At 53.6% G+C, this 19209-nt stretch overlaps 9 protein-coding genes across 9 annotated transcripts; 4 read left to right on the plus strand and 5 right to left on the minus strand.

Annotated features, from left to right (window-relative positions):
• Positions 1 to 196: 196 nt before the first annotated feature.
• On the plus strand, positions 197 to 1433 carry LAESUDRAFT_739477 (ribonuclease H2 subunit A; the record flags this gene model as incomplete). The annotated part of the gene is made up of 6 exons (XM_040911009.1): positions 197 to 434; positions 494 to 587; positions 646 to 766; positions 825 to 1089; positions 1140 to 1263; positions 1319 to 1433. 6 exons carry the CDS (start codon positions 197 to 199, stop codon positions 1431 to 1433), a joined length of 957 nt encoding a protein of 318 aa, XP_040758539.1.
• A 135-nt stretch (positions 1434 to 1568) lies between these two features.
• LAESUDRAFT_816331 (SART-1 protein) lies at positions 1569 to 4535 on the minus strand (the record flags this gene model as incomplete). The annotated part of the gene is made up of 9 exons (XM_040914766.1): positions 4241 to 4535; positions 3948 to 4132; positions 3790 to 3891; positions 3551 to 3732; positions 3393 to 3498; positions 3286 to 3344; positions 2999 to 3227; positions 2011 to 2944; positions 1569 to 1956 (listed from the first exon to the last, which is right to left on the minus strand). Exons 1-9 carry the CDS (start codon positions 4429 to 4431, stop codon positions 1569 to 1571), a joined length of 2376 nt encoding a protein of 791 aa, XP_040758540.1. The 5' UTR covers positions 4432 to 4535.
• Positions 4536 to 4812: 277 nt separating this feature from the next.
• LAESUDRAFT_764329 (uncharacterized protein) lies at positions 4813 to 6157 on the minus strand (the record flags this gene model as incomplete). Its single annotated transcript, XM_040913424.1, has 6 exons — positions 4813 to 4902; positions 4957 to 5016; positions 5070 to 5102; positions 5157 to 5239; positions 5294 to 5661; positions 5715 to 6157. The coding sequence occupies 6 exons, from the start codon at positions 6155 to 6157 to the stop codon at positions 4813 to 4815; spliced, it is 1077 nt and encodes a 358-aa protein (XP_040758541.1).
• Positions 6158 to 6528: 371 nt separating this feature from the next.
• Positions 6529 to 8080, minus strand: LAESUDRAFT_731955 (TPR-like protein). Its single transcript, XM_040910143.1, has 5 exons — positions 7788 to 8080; positions 7446 to 7720; positions 7214 to 7392; positions 6890 to 7149; positions 6529 to 6830 (listed from the first exon to the last, which is right to left on the minus strand). The coding sequence occupies exons 1-5, from the start codon at positions 8040 to 8042 to the stop codon at positions 6651 to 6653; spliced, it is 1149 nt and encodes a 382-aa protein (XP_040758542.1). The 5' UTR covers positions 8043 to 8080; the 3' UTR covers positions 6529 to 6650.
• A 102-nt stretch (positions 8081 to 8182) lies between these two features.
• Positions 8183 to 9669, plus strand: LAESUDRAFT_816334 (uncharacterized protein). Its single transcript, XM_040914767.1, has 5 exons — positions 8183 to 8362; positions 8421 to 8502; positions 8554 to 8899; positions 8971 to 9253; positions 9343 to 9669. Exons 1-5 carry the CDS (start codon positions 8225 to 8227, stop codon positions 9529 to 9531), a joined length of 1038 nt encoding a protein of 345 aa, XP_040758543.1. The 5' UTR covers positions 8183 to 8224; the 3' UTR covers positions 9532 to 9669.
• A 112-nt stretch (positions 9670 to 9781) lies between these two features.
• On the plus strand, positions 9782 to 11456 carry LAESUDRAFT_708438 (oxidative stress survival Svf1-like protein). Its single transcript, XM_040906686.1, has 4 exons — positions 9782 to 9877; positions 9927 to 10130; positions 10195 to 11134; positions 11191 to 11456. Exons 1-4 carry the CDS (start codon positions 9852 to 9854, stop codon positions 11302 to 11304), a joined length of 1284 nt encoding a protein of 427 aa, XP_040758544.1. The 5' UTR covers positions 9782 to 9851; the 3' UTR covers positions 11305 to 11456.
• A 344-nt stretch (positions 11457 to 11800) lies between these two features.
• Positions 11801 to 14140, minus strand: LAESUDRAFT_731958 (uncharacterized protein). The gene is made up of 5 exons (XM_040910144.1): positions 13723 to 14140; positions 13380 to 13654; positions 12546 to 13327; positions 12361 to 12484; positions 11801 to 12301 (listed from the first exon to the last, which is right to left on the minus strand). Exons 1-5 carry the CDS (start codon positions 13963 to 13965, stop codon positions 12022 to 12024), a joined length of 1704 nt encoding a protein of 567 aa, XP_040758545.1. The 5' UTR covers positions 13966 to 14140; the 3' UTR covers positions 11801 to 12021.
• Positions 14141 to 14166: 26 nt separating this feature from the next.
• On the plus strand, positions 14167 to 16787 carry LAESUDRAFT_687669 (uncharacterized protein). The gene is made up of 4 exons (XM_040905963.1): positions 14167 to 14828; positions 14879 to 15153; positions 15208 to 15992; positions 16048 to 16787. The coding sequence occupies exons 1-4, from the start codon at positions 14520 to 14522 to the stop codon at positions 16458 to 16460; spliced, it is 1782 nt and encodes a 593-aa protein (XP_040758546.1). The 5' UTR covers positions 14167 to 14519; the 3' UTR covers positions 16461 to 16787.
• LAESUDRAFT_527375 (uncharacterized protein) lies at positions 16673 to 18643 on the minus strand. The gene is made up of 7 exons (XM_040902817.1): positions 18041 to 18643; positions 17823 to 17978; positions 17681 to 17759; positions 17521 to 17629; positions 17440 to 17459; positions 17278 to 17386; positions 16673 to 17222 (listed from the first exon to the last, which is right to left on the minus strand). The coding sequence occupies exons 1-7, from the start codon at positions 18257 to 18259 to the stop codon at positions 16898 to 16900; spliced, it is 1017 nt and encodes a 338-aa protein (XP_040758547.1). The 5' UTR covers positions 18260 to 18643; the 3' UTR covers positions 16673 to 16897.
• Between the last annotated feature and the right edge of the window lie 566 nt (positions 18644 to 19209).

Here is a 19209-nt window from a genome sequence, read left to right on the forward strand (position 1 = left end):
CTTATGGTGTACAAGCGCCGGATCGGCCATCGCCACAATCGCGTTCTGCCGCGCAAACAAAACACAATAACGCGACCGGTCTCCCTGTGCGATTTCTCATGTATCTGAACGCTGCTGTCCCTCATATAGACCCTGTGAGAAGCGCATACTGGACTCTCTGACGAGCAAATACTGGTCTGCGATGCCTAGTAGCAAAATGGAAACAGCTGTGCCTTCTGAATCGACCTTTGTCAAGGCTGTACCATCTATCGCAGACCCGACCGCACCGTTGACGGAATCCTACACATACCATTCACCCACTCCGACCGCTCCTGGACCATACATTATGGGCGTTGATGAAGCAGGGAGAGGACCTGTTCTTGGTCCAATGGTATACGGCGTGGCATATTGCCCAGCGGCATATCAAGAGGATCTGGATAATCTTGGGTTCGCAGGTCGGCGGCCACGTCCACTTTCAGTGCCATAGCTTCTGAACCATCTAATTTCCCGTCAGACTCGAAGATACTGACGGCTGATACGCGCTCATCACTGTTGGAGACCTTATGTTCAGATCCAGAGAACCTTGGGTGGTCCGTCCGGGTCCTCAGGTACGTAACCAGTCTCATCAGATGCCATTGCCACAGGCCCATCGTGCCTTCACATCAGTCCTCAAGCTATTTCATGTGGTATGCTTCGGCGGCCACCGACGAACTTGAACCGTCAGTCTGAGCAAGCTACGATCATCCTCATCCGCGGAGTGCTCCAAAGCGGTATCCAGCTGTCAGAAGCGCGTCTTTCTCATAGGCGAAATTTACGATTTTATGCTGAAACGTCTCTCTTCACAGGTGTATGTAGATGCATTGGGTCCCACGAAGACCTACGAGGCATACCTCTCCTCCCAGTTCCCGGGCATCAACTTCACAGTGACCGCCAAGGCCGACTCGAAGTTCAAGATCGTAGGTGCTGCCAGCATCGCTGCGAAGGTCACCCGCGATGCATGGGTCAAGGGATGGGTTTTTGAGGAGCACGACCTACCCGATGCTGGCGAAAGCGGCGTATCGAAGACAAAACCACGATGGAGCAAAGAATTAGGAAGCGGCTATCCATCTGGTAAATGTTCGAAGTATGCAGAGGTGACTGGCTAATGATGAACCATGTAGACCCGAAGACACAAGCATGGATCAAGAACTCGCTGGACCTTACATTTGGTTTTCCCTCGCTTGCCCGCTTCTCGTGGACGACCATTAAGTTGGTCCTCGACAAGGAGGCTCACGCGGTGCAATGGTGCATTCTCTCACGACGGTCTGTAGAGGCCATGCAACTGATCAACTCATTGCAGGACCGATGATGGACAAGCATCGCTCGTGGAAGCCTTTGAGAGTGGAACGGGGCTGGACCACGGCCGTTGTGCAGTCACGAAGGACCTGGCAATCAAAAGTGTCGCGACCCTCTGAATTTCATTCACCTGCACATTATCCCACTTATATAACCCACACTTGTATAATAGTTTACTGAACAACTCTGATATTACACTACCGTGTCCACATGTCTACTCCATTCAAGCCTCCAAGAGATGGTTGACACAAAATCTACCGCTTCTTCGGAGGCGGCGAGCCTGCAGCCTCTCCTACCGCCTTGCGTTTCGCGCCGAGCCCGATGACCAGCTTCGTGCGGTCGCTCGGAACGGGAGTGCCTTCCTTTGAATACGCGAAGGGCTCTGCTGCCGCAGAGATTCTCGAAAACCCAGGCCGGGGCGCAGGAGAGCCAGTGCTGGTGGGCGATGCGCCAGAGATGATAGCCGGGGAACCCATGAGAGTAGGGCTGCCATTGGCCATGGGGGCGGGCAGTGTCATGAAGCCGGACGAGTCGAGCTGTGGCGTCGAGGACTTAGCAGCATTCTTCTTCTTGTTCCTTTTCTCCGTCTTGCCCTTTGATAACGGCTGGGCATCGAGAAATTCCGCAGCTTGAGGCACGGCACTGAACAGAAGTTCGTTAGGTCGGCTACATATCTGCACGATGGAGTGGACTTACCCTCTGTTTCCAACAGACAGCACAAAGTGCGCCTGACCTGCCTTCTCCTGTCGGATCTGGAACGCCTGATTCATGCTCAAAGGCGTGTCACCGCTAGCCATCGCCTCCTTTTTCTTCTCCTCTGCGATCTTCTTCAACCGTTTTTCGGTCTTTATCCTGCCAGAGCCCTTGCCATGGAACTTGTGCGAAAGCGCCTTCCAAGCCTCCTTTGGCGTGAGCTCACGTCCAAATTCATCGTAGTACACGATGTTGACATCCGGCTTGTAATTCTTGAAGGACTCCAAGTTCTGTCGAGCCTCCTGCTGTTCGCGAAGACGGTTCTCGTACTCGCGCGTGGCCTGATCCTTGTTCCCCCCGCGCATCTTGGCACGTTCCAGCTCTCGCTGAGCGACCGTGCGGCGATAGTCTGCCAACCAAAGGTCGCGCTGCAGCTGCACCCTCTCTCGCTCCTTTTGGTCGGCAGTAGGCGCGGCAAGGATGCCTTGCTGGCGCAGGATGTTCAAAGTAGACGCCATGCCAGCGCTGTACGTTTGCTCTGTAAGCGTACCGACAGGGACCTCCGTGCCCTCTGCGGCAGCCTTCTCAGCAGCTTCGGTCTCCTTGATCGCATTCTCGATCGCATTGAGCATCTCTTCGTCATCCTCTTCCTCCTTGACTCTCACTTCACCTGCTTCAAGCTCTTCCACGGCCTCCTCAACCTCCATTTTGACATCGACGGACGGTGAGCGTGGCTTGATAATCTCCATGGGCACTGGTGCTGCTGTTGCAGCAGGAGATTCCTTCTTGACCAAGGTTGGCTCGTAAGTAATGGCACGGACGAACTCTGAGGTATCGTCAAAAGTCAAGCCACTCTCGCCATCCGCATCACCGTCCTCTCCAATAGTGATAACACCGTCCCCGTTCGGAGCCTCTGACCTCGTGCGTTCTTCAGCGACTACGGATGGTGATACTTCAGCATCAGGACCTGTCACGTTATCGAGCTGCTCACCTCGTCTAGCAATGTCCTCTGGAGACAGTTTCTTAGCTTTCTGTAACTTCGCCCTGCGTGAACGGGCAAGAGCTGCTTGTAGCTCGTCGTCATCTACGAAATTCGTGTCCAGATTACGAGGTCGTGGGACAATCGGCTTCTCGTCTACCTGCATCTGATCATCACCATTGGGCGGGGGAATGTCGTGATCCTCTGCCGCGACTCGACGAGAAGCCCTCTTCTTCTTCGTCTAAATAAGATTGCGAATCCGTTAGAAATGAGGTGATGAGCATCGGTCGAATACTCACTTTAGGCTTCTTAAACCCGACGTCCCCTTCTTTGAGGTAATCTTCCGATTCAATATTCTCTACAGCTACCGTTGAGTTTCCGTCCCATCAGAATGCTATATACTTACTAGCGTAGTCTATAGAGAGCAAGGACTTATTCACAGTGGCAGCTGCCTGCTCCCGCTCGTCACGTCTAGACTGAGTAGAGGTGACGTTCGTGCCCAACCGAAATCCCTAAACGATGGCGTATGAGGTGCGAAAACGGGTAGAGAATCATTACACATACGGTCTCTTTCGGGCCCTCCAGGAATTCGTCGTATTTGGATAGCAACGACCGCTTCATACCAGCTGCACCAGGAGCGAACTCCTCATCATCGTAACCAGTGTAGTCTCGCCTCTTTATCTTAAGCTCTTGGTTCTTCTTCACGCGCTCATGCTCAGCCATTTCTACGTTCTGTAGCTCGTCCTCTGTTCATTCGTCACACGTTAATATGCCACAGATTCCAATGCACGTGAATGACAAACCTTCATTGTCAAGGATCCGGCTGTCTTTCAGTGTTAATATGCGTGCTTCGCCTTCGTCCATGCCTTCGAAGTCATGGCTGACCCTCAAGCCGGCGAGGTCCTCTGACAAACAGCACTTCTTAGACATGACACAGCGAGCATGGCACATGACAACTCACTTTCTGTGTACTCTTCTTGAAAGGCCTTTTCCATGTCCTCAAGCTCCTCCTGCCTCTTCCTAGCAAGCTCTTTCTCCCTCTTCTTGCTCTTCTTGATCCACTTCAAAGTGTCGTCTACATGGCCGTCGGCATCACCGAGAGTGGAACCTTTTAGCTTTGCATTGAGCTCCCGGCGATTCCTCACCCTAGATAGACGGTCCTATGAGTATCTCCGCTGACGATGCGCATGGGCCTGATCGCCCAACAGAAGGTAGAAGTAGCTGTCTCACCCGTCGAGAAAGAAGTATACTCACTTCGAAATATTCTCCTGTATTCTTTTTGCTTCCCGCTCTTTTGCTTCCTTCTCTCGTTGCTTCGCATAATTGTCCTCCGCTTGCTTCTCTCTGTCGTCCGCAGGAGCGCTATCGTCGGTCAGAGGCTTGAGGCCGAGGGAGATACGAATCTTGTTCGTCTCCTCCAGGCTGATGCTCTCTTCCATGGACATGGTGTGCAGCGCTTGTTTCACAGGGACGGGTGGGAGATGTGTAGAGCGGAAGCAAGGACTGACGGGTGACGATAGTTGAAGGTGAGTCGATTGAGTCGACTGTGAGCTGATGTAAATGAGACGCGATGTGCACCTGTCGGAGTTTGAATGTCCAGCCTTATTTAGTGAGCCTTTCGAGATTTCAAACTATTACATAATGCACTAGCACCTCCGAGTTCAATTCAAAGTAACTTGTAAGATGGCGAGCGCAGGCAAGCAAGTGAGCAGTGATGATAGCAATTGCTACGCCTGAAGATACAAGAAAGACCCCGGCTGTGTCAAGGGTTCGCCGTGATAACCAATACGCAGCTTGAAGAAACTCCTACGCAAGCAATAGATCTCTCACTCATACGCTTTCTCACTGGATTTGTTCTCAGTCTCCTCCTCGTCCGCGATCATCTGCCACAATTCGGGCCCATCGCGGATGATGCACTAGGCGCAGCGTGATTAGCTGTGCAGCTCCTAATTGATGGGGTTAATACTCACAATGACGACCTCAACGGCAATAAGGACTATGATGATAAGCTCCATACGATGCGCTGAGGTCTAAAAGGCGCTTAAGCAAGGTGCAAGTGATGCAGCTGCATCAAAACACTTACCTCCGTCAGGAGTTCTCGCAAGACCGATTGCATCTGACACGAGACTCAATCATAGTGTTCGTTAGTAGAGAGAGGTTTATCAGTCACCTCCGCAGCATATGTAATTTTGTCATTAACTGCACTAGTTCGGGACCTGATCTCGAGGGCATTGCTCAGAGAGTTAAAGTAGCCTGACCGAATACGAACGTCAGCAAGGGACTACACATAAAACCGGTATCGCTCACTTTCGAGCACAGGCTCAGCCCAATACAAGTCTGGTGTATCAGAGAAGTTCTCCCGATTAAGATTTAGACCCTGTCGGAACTTGAGCAGCGCTCCCAGCTTCTTCACCAGTGCCTTGCGACTAAGGCCAGGCTTCCCGGTCCGTTGGAGAGTATCCGGAAGCAGAGCGACAGATGACAAATAGTTGTCCAGCAAGACTTCGAGTGCAGAAAGAGCAGTAGAGCGAGATAAAGCCTGGGAGAAGGCGTAACGGGCTAACAGCGTTTCGCGAGGCAGCGCAGGAGTGGGTAGGTCGCTCGGTACTGTGTACTCCGAGTTGAACGGCGGAGTCTGACCGAGAATAATCAAGTCTCCCTGCAGACGTGTATTCCTGTGGCGATGACAGTCAGACAATAAGAATTATACGATCAAAAGACTGCTTACTCTTCAGAATCAGTCACAAACTCCAGATCTTCTGTCTCCGGCTCCTTCAGCGGCGCGACCTCCGCTTTTGATTGCGTTATAACCTTCCAAGCAAACTTTTTTGCCTGGTCCTCTCCAAGCCCCCAGCACACGAAGCTCCCGTTGGCGAATATGAATATCTCACCCTCTTGATTATCCTCTTCCCATTTGGGTACCCACCACGCGTCGTGTAGCAATTTGGCAGTCGATGGCAGATGCTGTCGCAAATTCTGGAACAAGTAACGCTCCGCGGTCGCAAGCGTGAAGACAGGTCGGATGTCACTGCGAGTAGGAGTTGGATTGGACCGAATGGGTAGCGACGCGGCGGCTGTCCTCCGAAGTGGGGTGCTCGCTTTAGGTTTTGGTTTAAGTGGTTCATTTTCTGCTGCGGCTTGTCTTGTCGAGTACGCTAGCCCTCTGCACATGTAGCGGCTCCAACGGAGACCGGCCGTTGGTGTTGAACGACATCTTGGTGCACTGACGAAGCAGTGCCGAGATCGGAGATGAGCAAGTGCAGCACTAGACATCTCAGCAAGGCGGTCGTTAATATTGAAATTCATACTCCCTTCCACACAACTCACAGGTAAATAAGACTCCTGCAGGAAGAAAACTTTTACGACGGCCTGATCGTCCGGATGAAAAGATGCGGGCGTTATTCGGACAAAGTGGACGCGGCCTCAGCGCTCAGCGCTCAGCCACCAGCGCGTTCCGTCGGCCGAATCCCGAATCGCAAGTGAGGCGCGCGGTCGTTGATATTAATATTTATATATATATTGACCTCAACACACATTGACAGTGAGCGAGAAGGACTTCATAGCAGAGCATGGAACTGTCATAAGTACTTTTGGTATGCTACAGGGTGCGGAAGGAAGATACATCAAACGGCTCAAAGCAGCAAACAAAAAAGGATGCAACACTTCACGACATCTCGATGTCTTCATCCTCATCCTCACTACCATCGATGTCTTCCCAACTGTCCTCCTCATCATCTACACCATCCTCTAGAGATGTCTGAATTTCTAGGTCTTCCAGCTTCGCAATGAGTTCTTGTACATGCTCGAGGAGAGGCTTATCAGGATGTTCTTGATTGATGTGTAACTGTCGGCAACCGCAATGAGCTCTGCAATGTGGCTGAATGTGACATATCTGTGATGTACCATTTTACAAGTCTCCAGGCAATCTCTAGCATCGCGGGCTAGCTCCTCCCATGAGAGCTCATCCAATTTGCCTCCGTTTTCTTGCGCTTGTTCGGCCATGAGAAAGAAACACCAGCCCTCCAGGTACCATGCTTCCACTTCCTGGTCATCGGTAGCCATCACTCCTTGAAGGACGAGCAATGCTGGGGTGAACAGCGACAGCTCGAGGAATAGCTTAACAAGGGCGAGACGAGTTGGTATTGGTGGAAGGCGAGGATCGTCTATCCAGATCAGCAATTTATGAGCCCTGTGTAACAACCGAAGGAGATGCAAGTTAGAACATACCAAGCTCTAAGTCCTTCCATGCTGTCCAAGCCTTTTCAAGGCATGTTTTTGCATCATCCGGTCTTTGCTGAGACAATCGCACGGATGCGAATGCTTGCAACGCCTCGGTGTTTCCAGGGTCTGTCTGTAGCGCCATGTTCAACAGATCTTCGCATACCTTCTCCGCTGCGGGGTCGAAACTAGAGAACCGTAGATATCATTGGATTCGCGAGCAGGAGACACAGACACGCACCACAGATCGTATGAGGGATCCATCCAAATCTCCACCATACCAATCAGAGCCCGCACAATATTTTGCTTGAGCTCGGTCTCGTCATCATCATCAGTGGAAACGGACGCAACGGCGCGCTCTTTGCCTTTCAGTTGAGCCATGAGAATATCCACGGCTGCCTGATAGTGTTTGAGGGCCATGTGTGGGTCATCGTTCAGCTGTGCAAGATAGAGATGTGCGGAGGGAGGAGGAGGCGTCGAGGCTGCTGGATTTGAAGACAAGAGAGACTCGAACGTCTGCCATGTTCCAACTAATGTCAACGGCGTCATAGTGCTGTAGCATAAAATGAACCTGAAGACTCACAATTCGAGCTTCGTCAAGCTCCCCCGTCTCCAGCTGTACAACACCCAACATGTCTTTTGCTTCTGCATGATTTGGCTCTCGCTCGAGCACGCGGTGCACGAAACGCTTCGCGAGTTCATAATCGCACTGTACGATTAGAGACTGTGCTTTCTCGACTAGCGACGCTATTGACGGTGGCGTTGCTTTGGCTTCTCCTGCAGCAGACTTCGTAGAGGCAGATACAGCCTTTCTTGTCTTCGCTCTTGCACGTCCCATTGCGTGCAGGCAGACACCGACCAGAATTTTAGCGGAATGGCTATGATCATGATTGATCGGTTTGCTTTAAGAGTGGCTCGGCATTGGCCGCATCTTCAGCGCTTGTGGCGAGGGTGGTCAGCGTTCCTTTACCGCTGCATCTTTCAGTACGCATTCCTGTAATCAATCACGCATTCTTCTTCATGAACTTGAACGATAAGGGAAAGCCCAGACCTCTAGAGGACGATGGGCTTTTCCGCGAAAGACTCGAGACATTGTTTGACAAGCACCTGACGGACCTCCGGACTTTCGCTGAACGTGAGGCTCGTCCGCTCGATGAGGTGCGCCGACTCACACGCCGATGTTTGTGACACGCTGCAGCTGGGAATGCGAAAACAGGTCCGGCGGTCTATGTCAGAGCTGCATTGCAAGTACCTGTTTGATGCTTCGGTCTCCTCGAGGAGCACTGTGCAGGAACGCAGTGAGTGGCTCAACATCATTCGCTCGGGAAAGAGCCCCATCATTTATCTAGTCCTTCACGTATTGCGCACAACGTCTCGAACCTTTGAGTCTCTGCAGACAATAGCAGGACTTCAATCATTCTTCCTAGTCGTGAACCCGACCGACCTTTCGGATGAAGGATTCCTTGGTGGAACTTTATTGGGTCGTGAATTCTGGAGGTGTCACAGAGGATGCGGAACGGCAGGGGCAAAAGCTTTTCAACATGAATGTGTGAAGGCACTCCAGATGAAAGCGCAAAGCTCTATGCATGGCAACATGGAAGCTCTTCCTCCACTTGTTAATGCGCCACAGCAAAAGAAGGGACCAGCCGGCACCTTAAAGGCGGAAGTGTATTCTAGTGTACGCAACGCAATACGGTAAGCGTATGTTCCATTTGCGATGACATCCCTGCCTCGTTCGTCGACGGTTGACATCGTTCCCAATGTAGCACTGCTTCGGGTATCCGTAATGCTGAGATGAAGTGGAAGGATCACTCGAAGCTGGATGTTTATGGCATTCGCCTCGTAGGCTGGCCGACAGACGTCCCAATGGAAAACCCGTCATCGCTATCTGTCGCACAGAACAAAGTAGTCCTGCATGCACTGAACAGCGGAACTATGCACTTTGTGCGCATTACGGACAACTGCAGCGAATCAGTCATATCGTCACCGCGACAGGAAGCAATTGTGGACGATATGCTGGACTTTTCCTGGGTCTGCAATGATCCGGAGGTGAGTTCTCTTCCTTCCCCACGCACGTGGCCTGTAATCTTCTGTACTTGTTTCGGATAATGAAACACGCGATTTGTCATCCTTTGCAGGAATCGACATCCATAGAGCCAGGCAGCCTCACACGCGTCGACAATTCTTCCACGAGTGAGAGTTCCCAGCACGGAACTGTCACTGCCGAGCTTCCTCAGGACTCATCCGCTTTGATGCACACGAAAGCTGTGGAAGACCTTCCTTCCCTGAGAAAAAGGCACAGGTCCGACAGTTCAGCGGTCTCATAGCTGGTCCGTGCGCCCGCCGTTTGGCGTAGTTCTGGTCGATTGGACATTCCGTGACCATGTAACAATGTTTGTTATGGTACCTATACCCGTGCGCATGTATCGCGTAGTAGACATCATATTGCTCGAAATACAGCCGGTGTTCTGTACTGCATACGTGTGCAAAGGTCAATCGATTGCAACGGCATCCGCCGGCCGCCGGCAGATCACATTGTGAGTTCAATCTCCCCTGGTCGCACAAAACTGCAAACTAGGCAGGTCAGTCCTCGCGCAAAGCCGTGCGAGGCCATCGTGGACGCTAAGGCTCCTTCACAGCGACTACCATGTCCATGTTCTCTTCGATATTCTCGTAAGTTGAGACGCCATCGTCATCAGTATCATATCTGATGGACATGCAGAACATCTGCCCCGAATGATCCCAAGGCGGCCAACTTCCACCCAGTCTCATCCAGGTACAGCGCCTCGGACTTGTTTGGAGAGCTCGAGCCCAAGGATACTGAGTGGACGTGCCCTGGAGGGTTCGCGGTCGAGACGCAGACCTGGTATAACCAGCTCGAGGATGGCACCTCTCTGATGTGCCAGGTGATCCACTCTGCAGTCGGGTAAGCCGCTCTTACACTACCAATCTTGGAACGTTCCGTGATTCACCCTGTTGCTTTCGCATAGTGTATGGTATCCTACCATCCAATTCACCTGCAAACTGTACAACCCTGCGACGAAGGAGCGCATCTGGAAATCCATCAACGTCACCAACTTTGTCACCCCTCCACCCGGTCTCGACAAACGCTCGAGCAAGGCGGATGAATTTTCTATCACACACCACTCAGACCCAGGGTCCGACCACCCCGAGTCCTACCACATCCGCGTCAACCTCTCCGATGACTTGCAGATCTCGCTCGACGTTAAGCGCCCTGCTTCTGCACCTGGCTGGAAGGTCGGCAAGGGTCCGAAGGGCGGCTTTTCCTATTTCGGGTACGATCTCGAGAACCCGGATGGCTATGTGGTCCATCGCTTTTGGCCGTGGGACTACGCGACGGGTACGATCATCCGGAGTGGACGCGCACAGTCGGTGCAAGGCCCAGGTATGTTTGTGCACGCGATTCAGGGCATGCGTCCGAATCTCGTCGCGGCACGATGGAACTTTGCGCACTTCACAAGCCCCGAGTACGGTGGTTGCAGCGCGGTGCAGATGGAGTTCACGACAACGGACTCGTACGGGCGCCATGGATCGGGTTCCGGGTTCGTCGCGGTGAATGTCGGCTCGCTCGTGCTCGGAGGCAAGCTAGTGGCCATCACAGCGGAGACAAAGTGGCCTGATGAGGCGCTTCCTGATAGCGAGGGTGTGATATCGCGCGCGGTGCACACGAAGCTCGCACACGATCCTGACACGAGTTATGATGCGCCGATGGAGTTGGTCTTCCGCTGGGCAGGGCCGTCGCTCCTGCCAGAGGCACCGGGTGCCCTCGACGCGACGCTCACAGTCGATGTCGGCCCTCCTAGCTCCTACAAAGGGCTGATCGAGAAGGTGGATGTCCTGGCGGAGATCCCGTACGTCATCAAAACGATGGTGAACTACGTCGCAGGCACGAAGCCCTACATATACCAGGTAAGTTGCAGCTCCTCCATCGTTCTGCAAGGTCAATACTAATGCAAGCCCTTTAGTGGTTCAATCCCGCCAAGCTGAACGTACAGGTCCCTAGTGGACTACTACCCGACGTATCTGGGACGGTGGAAATCAACGGCACCCTCTACAATGAGGCGACCTTCATCTCGTAGATCCACTGACGATCATGATCATACCTCCTCTCCACGACGCACTAAATGCTGATACCTTGTCGACAGTAGACGGAATTGTAATCATGTGTATATCTAGCGACTTTATGCTTGAACGTGATCGACGTCAAGTTCTGAACCTCTGCATGTTGCACTACTTAAGATCTGCGCGATGTGAGACCCACTTGCCACCAGCCTCTATGCATCGAGTGCCGCTTCTGAGCCTAGGGGCGCCTGCCCTAGAGGTGCCCCGCGGGTTGAACAAAATGCTGAAGATTGTCGGTATGGACGACAGCCAGGCACAATAGTGTACCGGCTGGGGCCAGTACAAATAAACAATCCCCTCGCCTTTTACTAGGGGATTCCGTGTACTAGCCCTGCTGCAAAGCCGATCAGCAATTTCTTGACACACTGCTTCATCTTGAAGCTCCATCTTCTGTTTTTGCCAACTTCGGGTGCACATAAGTCATTATCATAGTACTTTGTTGACTGAACTAACTTCATTCTCAATGCATAATTGAGGTTGTCGCGCGATGAAAGAAGGAAAATAGTTTGTTAGGCTAGCATTGCAGTGTTGGGTTTTGAAAGACATCGATCCTAAAGATACATCAGATGCATGCGAGCGAAGACTATACACAGAATGACACAATTATGAGCACTAAATGTCCCCCTGAATATAACATCACTTCATCCAGCCATCCTTTTAGATAATGAGCCAATTTAAGCATCCTCCTTACCCATCTGCGCCGACCGTTCCTCCCTCGCCTTCCGCCTCTCCTCCTCCCACCGCTCGAGCTCTCCCTTCAGGCGCTTGACGCGCTCACCGTTCATGGGATGAGACGAGCCCATCAACAACCTCTGCAGCCTGTTCTCGGTCTGATCGGACACCGCGCGCTCCTCCGCGAGCGCAGGGCTGCACTCGGCGTTTCGCGGGGTCTCCTGGCGGCCCTCCCAGAAATGTACGGCGTCTCGCGGGTCGAAGCCTGCGTGAGCGAGAAGCCTGCCAATATCAGCGGCATCAGTGTGCAGCAAGTACTTTAAAAATCGAAGGGGACGAACCTCGCAGAGACGATGTCGGCCTCGACCTCCTGCCGCTGGCTAGTGCAGTACTCGGTTAGACGGATGATCTCGCTCTCACTTGCTTTGCCAACCCGAGCAAGCGCGTCGTTGATGAAGGGACCAACTGCACGTGAGAGGAAGCATTCAAACGGATGGCAAACGCGGGGGAGATAGTGTGCACGTACAGAGCATGGTCACCGGGAAGAGCAGCGCCCGAATGATGTCCGTCGCGATGGAGATGGTGCCCGGCCATATGATAGACCCAGAAGACAGCGTTTCGATATGGTGCGACAAGACCAGATGCGAGAGCTCGTGCGCGAGGAGGATGGCGAGCTCGGACGTCTGCTCTTCTGTAGGCACCGGATGGGGCGGCGCTGCAGACGACACACCGAGGATGCTACCAAATAGCCGAGACCACCACGATCCCTGCTCTGTCTGAGACTCGACAGCAAGAGACATATCAGGCCAGCGCTTCGCCAGCACCTCGTCCAAGAACCCCGAGAACACCACGATCCCTCCACCACCGTCGGGCCCGAACCCATACGAGAACGCGTTCGACGCGCCCGGCTGGTCCACTACAACCAGCGAGTACGGTGGGCCCGGGATCCCATGCGGCGCTGGGTGCACCTCGCGCGCACGCGCCGCCTCTGCGAACTTCCTAAAGTACTCTGACGCACGCGGGCGGGGACGCAAAGGAAACTCCGCTGGCGGAGGTTGCGGCACGTCGTCGGGACTGCCATCCATCCAGTCTGGAAGTAGCTCCTGCTCGCGCTGGAGCACAGGGATGACTGCTTCGAGGCGCCGGAGGGTGTCGCGCACCCAGGCGTAGCGCCAGTCGGTTGGCGGTATAAGCGTGACCTGTCCGTGCTCCGTGAGGATCTCGCCGATGGCTTGGTACCAGCCTGCGCCTGCTAGCTGTGCGGCAATCTCCTCCTCCTCCTCGGGCGATAACAGGATAAGTCGTAATCTTGCACGCGTTTCAGCACGATGCATGGCTGCACGAACAACCACTGACTCACCGTCCCGTCAAGGGAGTTCGCTCTATACTCGCCATGATAGTGAGCCAGAATAGCAGGACTGGAGTAAAGAGCAAGACGTGAAAGGCGATGGTGTGGAAGCGCACTGTCCGTAGCGCCTTTGCCCGTTTCTCGTCGAGGTCGGTCCTGCCGTCGTTCACCTTGGCATCAATCTTGTTCAGGTGCTTGTGGCCCATCATCTTCTTCACAAACGTCACTGGGAGGAAGGTGAGAGCAACGCGCGAGATGGCATTTGCAGTCTGGATGGCGGTCGACGTCTATATTTGTCGAGAAAGCATGCGCATTCAGTCAACTTATCCGACAGCTGCATGAACGAGATGCCTACTTTAAGGAAAGAGAGCAACAACGGGATGTAGGCGACATTACGCGAGGATGTTGCATGGAAGTCTCTTGCACGTTGCACGAATACAGGGGCGATCGGCGTTGGACGTCTTCTCTCAGCCACCAGAGTTACATGAAATATTCGTTCTTTTGCTCTCCGGGCATCGATGGAAATGCATCGCGCCTGTCCAGCGATGGCAGCTGGACGAGTACGCAGGATGGAAGGGCCGATGAGTGAGCGCAACATCGCACATTGTTGTAGACGGGAAGATGCCGAGCGGACGCGTAGTACGCTATGGGTATCTCACGTCCGGATAACTCTCGCCGCTTCCATCAGCGCTACGCGTCCCTTCGGCCCTGATCTGCTCGCGGCATCGAATCCTCTGATGGGCGCGCGACGTGGAACAGACTCTCCGTCTCGAGGACGTAGCGAAGCCACAGCCGGGGAGGTCGAGGACTACATGGAGCAGCAAAGAGAATCGGATCAGTGGGTGGAGGCCACCATCTCAGACAGATTATAGATTGCACGGAAGATTAGATAAAATGTCGAGTGGCCTTGATGCATGGCTCGAGTCAGAACAAGTGCGACGGAGCCGCTGTCAGCTGCGCGCTATTCACTACTGTCGGCCGTGCGCACCGTCTGCTTCGACGAGCCTCATACGCGACCTCGGTAGCTGTGCATCGTGCTGACCGCAGCTGAGCATTAATCATGCAGTACCGCGTTGGCATTGCGAGTGCCTAGGCTGGTGGCGAAGTGCGAGTCAAATCAGCGTTCGCAGATGATCGGGGCATGGGTCTCCTATGCGCACCCTATATAGATCCGACAATCTGCGTCCCCGCCGACAATGTGCTATGTTGCGATCTCTCCTCGCACGATCCTCTCCACCTAATGCCGCCATCCTCCCATCGTCGCGGCGCTCGACCTTGACGGCATGTTCATCGTCATCCAACACTTCCGGCATGCGCAAGAGCCTTCACATCCTTCAGGTGACTAAGCGACACGAACGAGCCCTGGCTGTGCCGCCTTCCCTCAAAATTGCCCATTCTCATGCCAGGACATTCCACAGTACTCCACGGCGAAGCATTCCGGGTTGCTTTGTTGTTCTAAAGGCGAGTATTAACACCTGTTGCAACAACGCATTTATTAACTCTCTGCGCAGACCTCCGCCGCTATCGCAACTGTTGAGACTGCTGTAAAGGTGTCTCTGACATTCCTCCCCGTCCTTCAGATGGTGCGATTTCGGAGCAAGAAAATACTTTACATGGTCGATCGTAAGATTCAAGCGGGCCGCACCGATCTCCTCGAAAAGAGAGAAAGAATCGCCCAAAGAATGGCACAATCCAAGAAGCTCTTTCGTTTTCTTTTGTATATCCCCGCCGTCCTTGTCTCCATGATGGTGATCGCCAGCCTTGAAAGGACACCTATTACCGGAAGGTGTGTTTCCTAGTACTCACCCTATCTCAAATCGTCTTATGTGCAGCCCTGTAGATTGAGGCTCATCCTCCTGTCTCCGGAAGAAGAGGACGAGATAGCCGCCAAGCTCGCCGGCGTGGGCTGGTACCAAGCCGTCGGTGAGATCCTCTCGCAAGCCGGTAGACCGCAGCTTGTCCCTCCGTCTGACTGGCGCTACCTCTGGGTCCAGGACACCCTTCGCCGGCTCGAATCCATCATCCCTATCCTCCAGCACGAGGATGAGATCCTACCGGATTGGATGGAGGTGACTCTCGACGGCGTCCCACAACCACCGCCGTCCGAGTACCCGCTGCGCCCGCGCCCGAAGGCATCTGAGTACTTCAAGCGCTTCGCAGACGTCGCATGCGCCCGCGAGGCTCATCCTACATCGCATGAATTCACGGGCCCGCCGTATTCGCTGATTGTCATCGAACGACCGGAGTTCTGCAACGCCTTCTCGTACGGTTTTGGGCCAGATGGAGCGGGTGGCATTGTGGTCTTCTCGGGATTCTTGGATGAGATACTGGCGAAGCATTCATCTGCGCCGGTACAATCTCCTCATGAGGAACATCACGAGGATAATTCGTGGTGGTCCTCATTTCTCGGCAGTTTCTTGTCTCTCTCTCCTCCGCCACCTGCACATCCCATGCCTACAGAAGAACAGACCTCCGAGCTCGCCATTCTCCTCGCGCACGAGCTCGCTCACCTTATCCTAGCACATCATCTCGAGACGCTCTCATCGGGCTCGATATTCGCGCCAGGACTCATGTCAATCCTCGCGGACGTCGTCCGCACTCTCGTATTCCCCATCACCATGCTATGTACGCCCGTTCTGTCCACCGTCCTCCAATTACCTAACTAACCTCACACGCACAGTTGGCCCATTCATCAACGACGCCCTCGCCAGCGTCGGCAAAGCGAGCTCTGGCGAGTTCGCGCGCCTGTCAGAAGCCTGCACCAACCAAGTGCAAGAGATCGAGGCGGACGTCGTCTCTGCACGGCTGCTTGCGCACGCCGGCTTTGACCCGCGGCACGCAGTGCAGTTCTGGGAGAACCGCCACGAGATGCCGCAGGGCTCTGACTGCTCGCCTGGCGGCATCGAGCAGCAGGAGGCGCAGAACGAGACGCTCCAGCGCGGCTGGGCGGGGTCGTCGCACCCTGTGAATGTGGAGCGGCTGAAGCGGCTCAAGGAGGAGCTGGACAGATGGGAAGATGCGCGGCGCAAGGCGAGGGAGAAGCGCCGGGTGATGAATGAGCAGAAGAAGGCTAGCGAGCATGTTGTTTCGTAGGGACGTTCATGTAGCGACCCATTGGTTGTGTTTTCTCCACCACTCATAGCTCTGTTTTGTATTAGAATAGTCGTACACTCCAGGATCAGTCTATTTAATCTAACATATGGTATCCAGCTAATCTCTCGAGCCATATGCCTACGTGATAGGGTCACAAACACATATATCTCGACCTGCTACGACCCTGCATGTGTTAGCTGGTATGAGATCGTGGTCATTGGTCGTGTAGCGAATTCCCACAATATCGAGATCAGGCTCCAACATCATTATAGGGAAGGGATGCACGGAGGGATACTCCCAGCTTCATTAGCACAATCTATACAGAGTAGTTTGCAGAGGCCAGGTCAATTCCAATCCAGCCGCGGTATGGTAACACCAGTAGATACAGCAGAGTCCCAATGCTCTCTAGGAGCGACGCACGAACGCTAGCGCAGCGGTCAGACAGGCAGGACGCTGCCCTGGCTCTCGAGGTCCTGCTTTTTGATGGGCGATCCAAAGTCATCTTCCTGGTTGACGACGCGAGTGATGTTCACCGCGAGCGGGCGCATCGCGTATCCCTGCTCATTCACCATCGAGCGCCCTTGCGCAGAGAGGCGCGGGAGGCTGGAAGTCTGCTGGTTTGCCTTCTGGGCCCAGCCGAGCGAGACGCGGAGGTTGATGAGCATGAAGGAGATCCCGGCGATGACGCCCCAGAGGTCGCAGGTCGTGAATTGGATGTTGCTCTTCACTTGATAGGTGATGAAGAAGATGAGGTTCCAGCTCCTGCGATGAGAATCGTTGAGCGGATGTTTGGTTCCCTCACCGGACTTGGACTCACGATTGGAGTGCGGCACTTTCGATGATGATTGCGAGTGCGCCCATGATGTTAGCTCCACCGTATGATTGTGTGTGTATTCTTGTGCGCCATACGCGCCATGCAATCAAGACTTCAAGCACGGTTAGCGATGCCACTTCAAGAGATCGATCAAAAGTGGCTCACTGGAGCAGTAGACGTTTGTCCTGAATGAGTGAAGCACGGATGAGGCTAAGTGTGCCGGATGACTGGAGACATGGAACGTACGTGAATGTGAATACGCAATCACTTGTGATCCATCGACCAGCGGAAGTCTCAAAAACGTCTTCCCCCAAGGTGTACACCGCAAACTGCCAACACACGCCCGTTCCACAGGCTGGACCGTTTCAATGTTTCGAAGCAGTGTAGAAATGGTATTATAACACACCGATCAGTCCACACCAAGTCAGCATGGGAAATATGACGATCCAGTAGTTGTAGCTCCAGACGATGTATAATCGGTAGATCTATGGCACGCCATCAGATGAAGGTCAGTCATACAACCACAACTGAATCGATATGCGACGTACAATCATAATGTCCGAAGTCAGGATCGTCATCACCAGGAAGGCGGTCTTAACAACTTCTGTCCTGAAGGACAGGTCGCCATAGGCAACTAGCGGCTTAGTCCCACCCTCGTAATTCACGAACGCGTCGAACAGGCGAACCACCGTCAAAATCCAATGCTATACCGTGTTCCGCGATATTTGAGTTCGCATCGCAAAAAAGCAGAGCAAGTCTTACTAACAGCAGTAACGGTGCATGCCATGATCATGGCTGCTATGAACATTGGCGTCTTCCACATTGGGCGGGTAGCTCCGCTGGTCGACATCTGGCGCTGTCGCTCGCCCCGCCGTATGAGGAGGTAGGTCGAGACGCCGAAGAGAAGGACAAAGATGCCATAGAGGAAACTCTCCATGCATACCGATGCGAGGTTGACGCTAATAATGGACAACTCTTGCACCATGGTGGACGCGACGCTAGCCTGGGATGCAAACCAAGGAAGGAGGGATGAGGGATCAAAGCATGCCGCACCAACTGCTGCGGGGACAATATAAGACGCGACAGTTGGGTGATATCTGGGTACAAATGCTAGCAGATTGGAGCACTTGGACAAATTGATCTGCCCGGGAGGACCACCATCCTGAGGATCCGGTCGCCGCCCCTTTGCTGCACCGAACTACCAGGAAGCCCGGCTCCAGGGGCGCACCCTTTTGCTGTAACAAAAAACGGAATCGAGATCTGCACGGTCAACTGGACTATCCACGCTGTGTAGCCGAACGGCTAAATCGCAATCGCGACGGTGTGATGCTGACTAAGCAACTATGCAGGGGAACATTGCTGATGCGCGCCGAGTCCCGCCTGGCTTCACAACATCATCTTCGCAACGCCCAACGTCCAAAAGTCGAGAAGTGAATGTCAAGCCGTACAGAAGCTGAAGCGCTGAAGAGTACATATGCATGACGCTCACTGCCGATAAATCTCAGGGCGTGGACGTGCATGCATTGATTTTACCGTGACACCGCGCGGACGGCAGTTATGATAGTTGACGCCAAGAGGCTTTCGAGATCATGACGCTGTTGACGGCTGACCGGGCAGGCCTCTGCTGATCCATGAGAAATCGATCAGATGAGCGTTTGCGTGCTTCTTCGCTTCGGGCGGGTGGCACAGCATCGTCAGTGCTTATCGATTCCATCCCCCTTGAACCCTCGCCTTTCACGTCGGAATGTCAGTACTAACGTTCAACGCCGTCTACAATAATAGCAGAGGATTGGCACCTGCAAGACGTGGCGCGATTCCACACGATGATCCGCAATGCGGCCTCGACAACTAGAATCTGTACCAAACGCATTATGGTAAGGCGCGTATGGCGACGCCTTCTCCGGTCAACGCTCCTCATCGTCCAGCGGATCTGGT

The sequence above is a fragment of the Laetiporus sulphureus genome (assembly GCF_001632365.1).
Source record: "Laetiporus sulphureus 93-53 unplaced genomic scaffold LAESUscaffold_73, whole genome shotgun sequence".
Lineage (NCBI taxonomy): Eukaryota > Fungi > Basidiomycota > Agaricomycetes > Polyporales > Laetiporaceae > Laetiporus > Laetiporus sulphureus.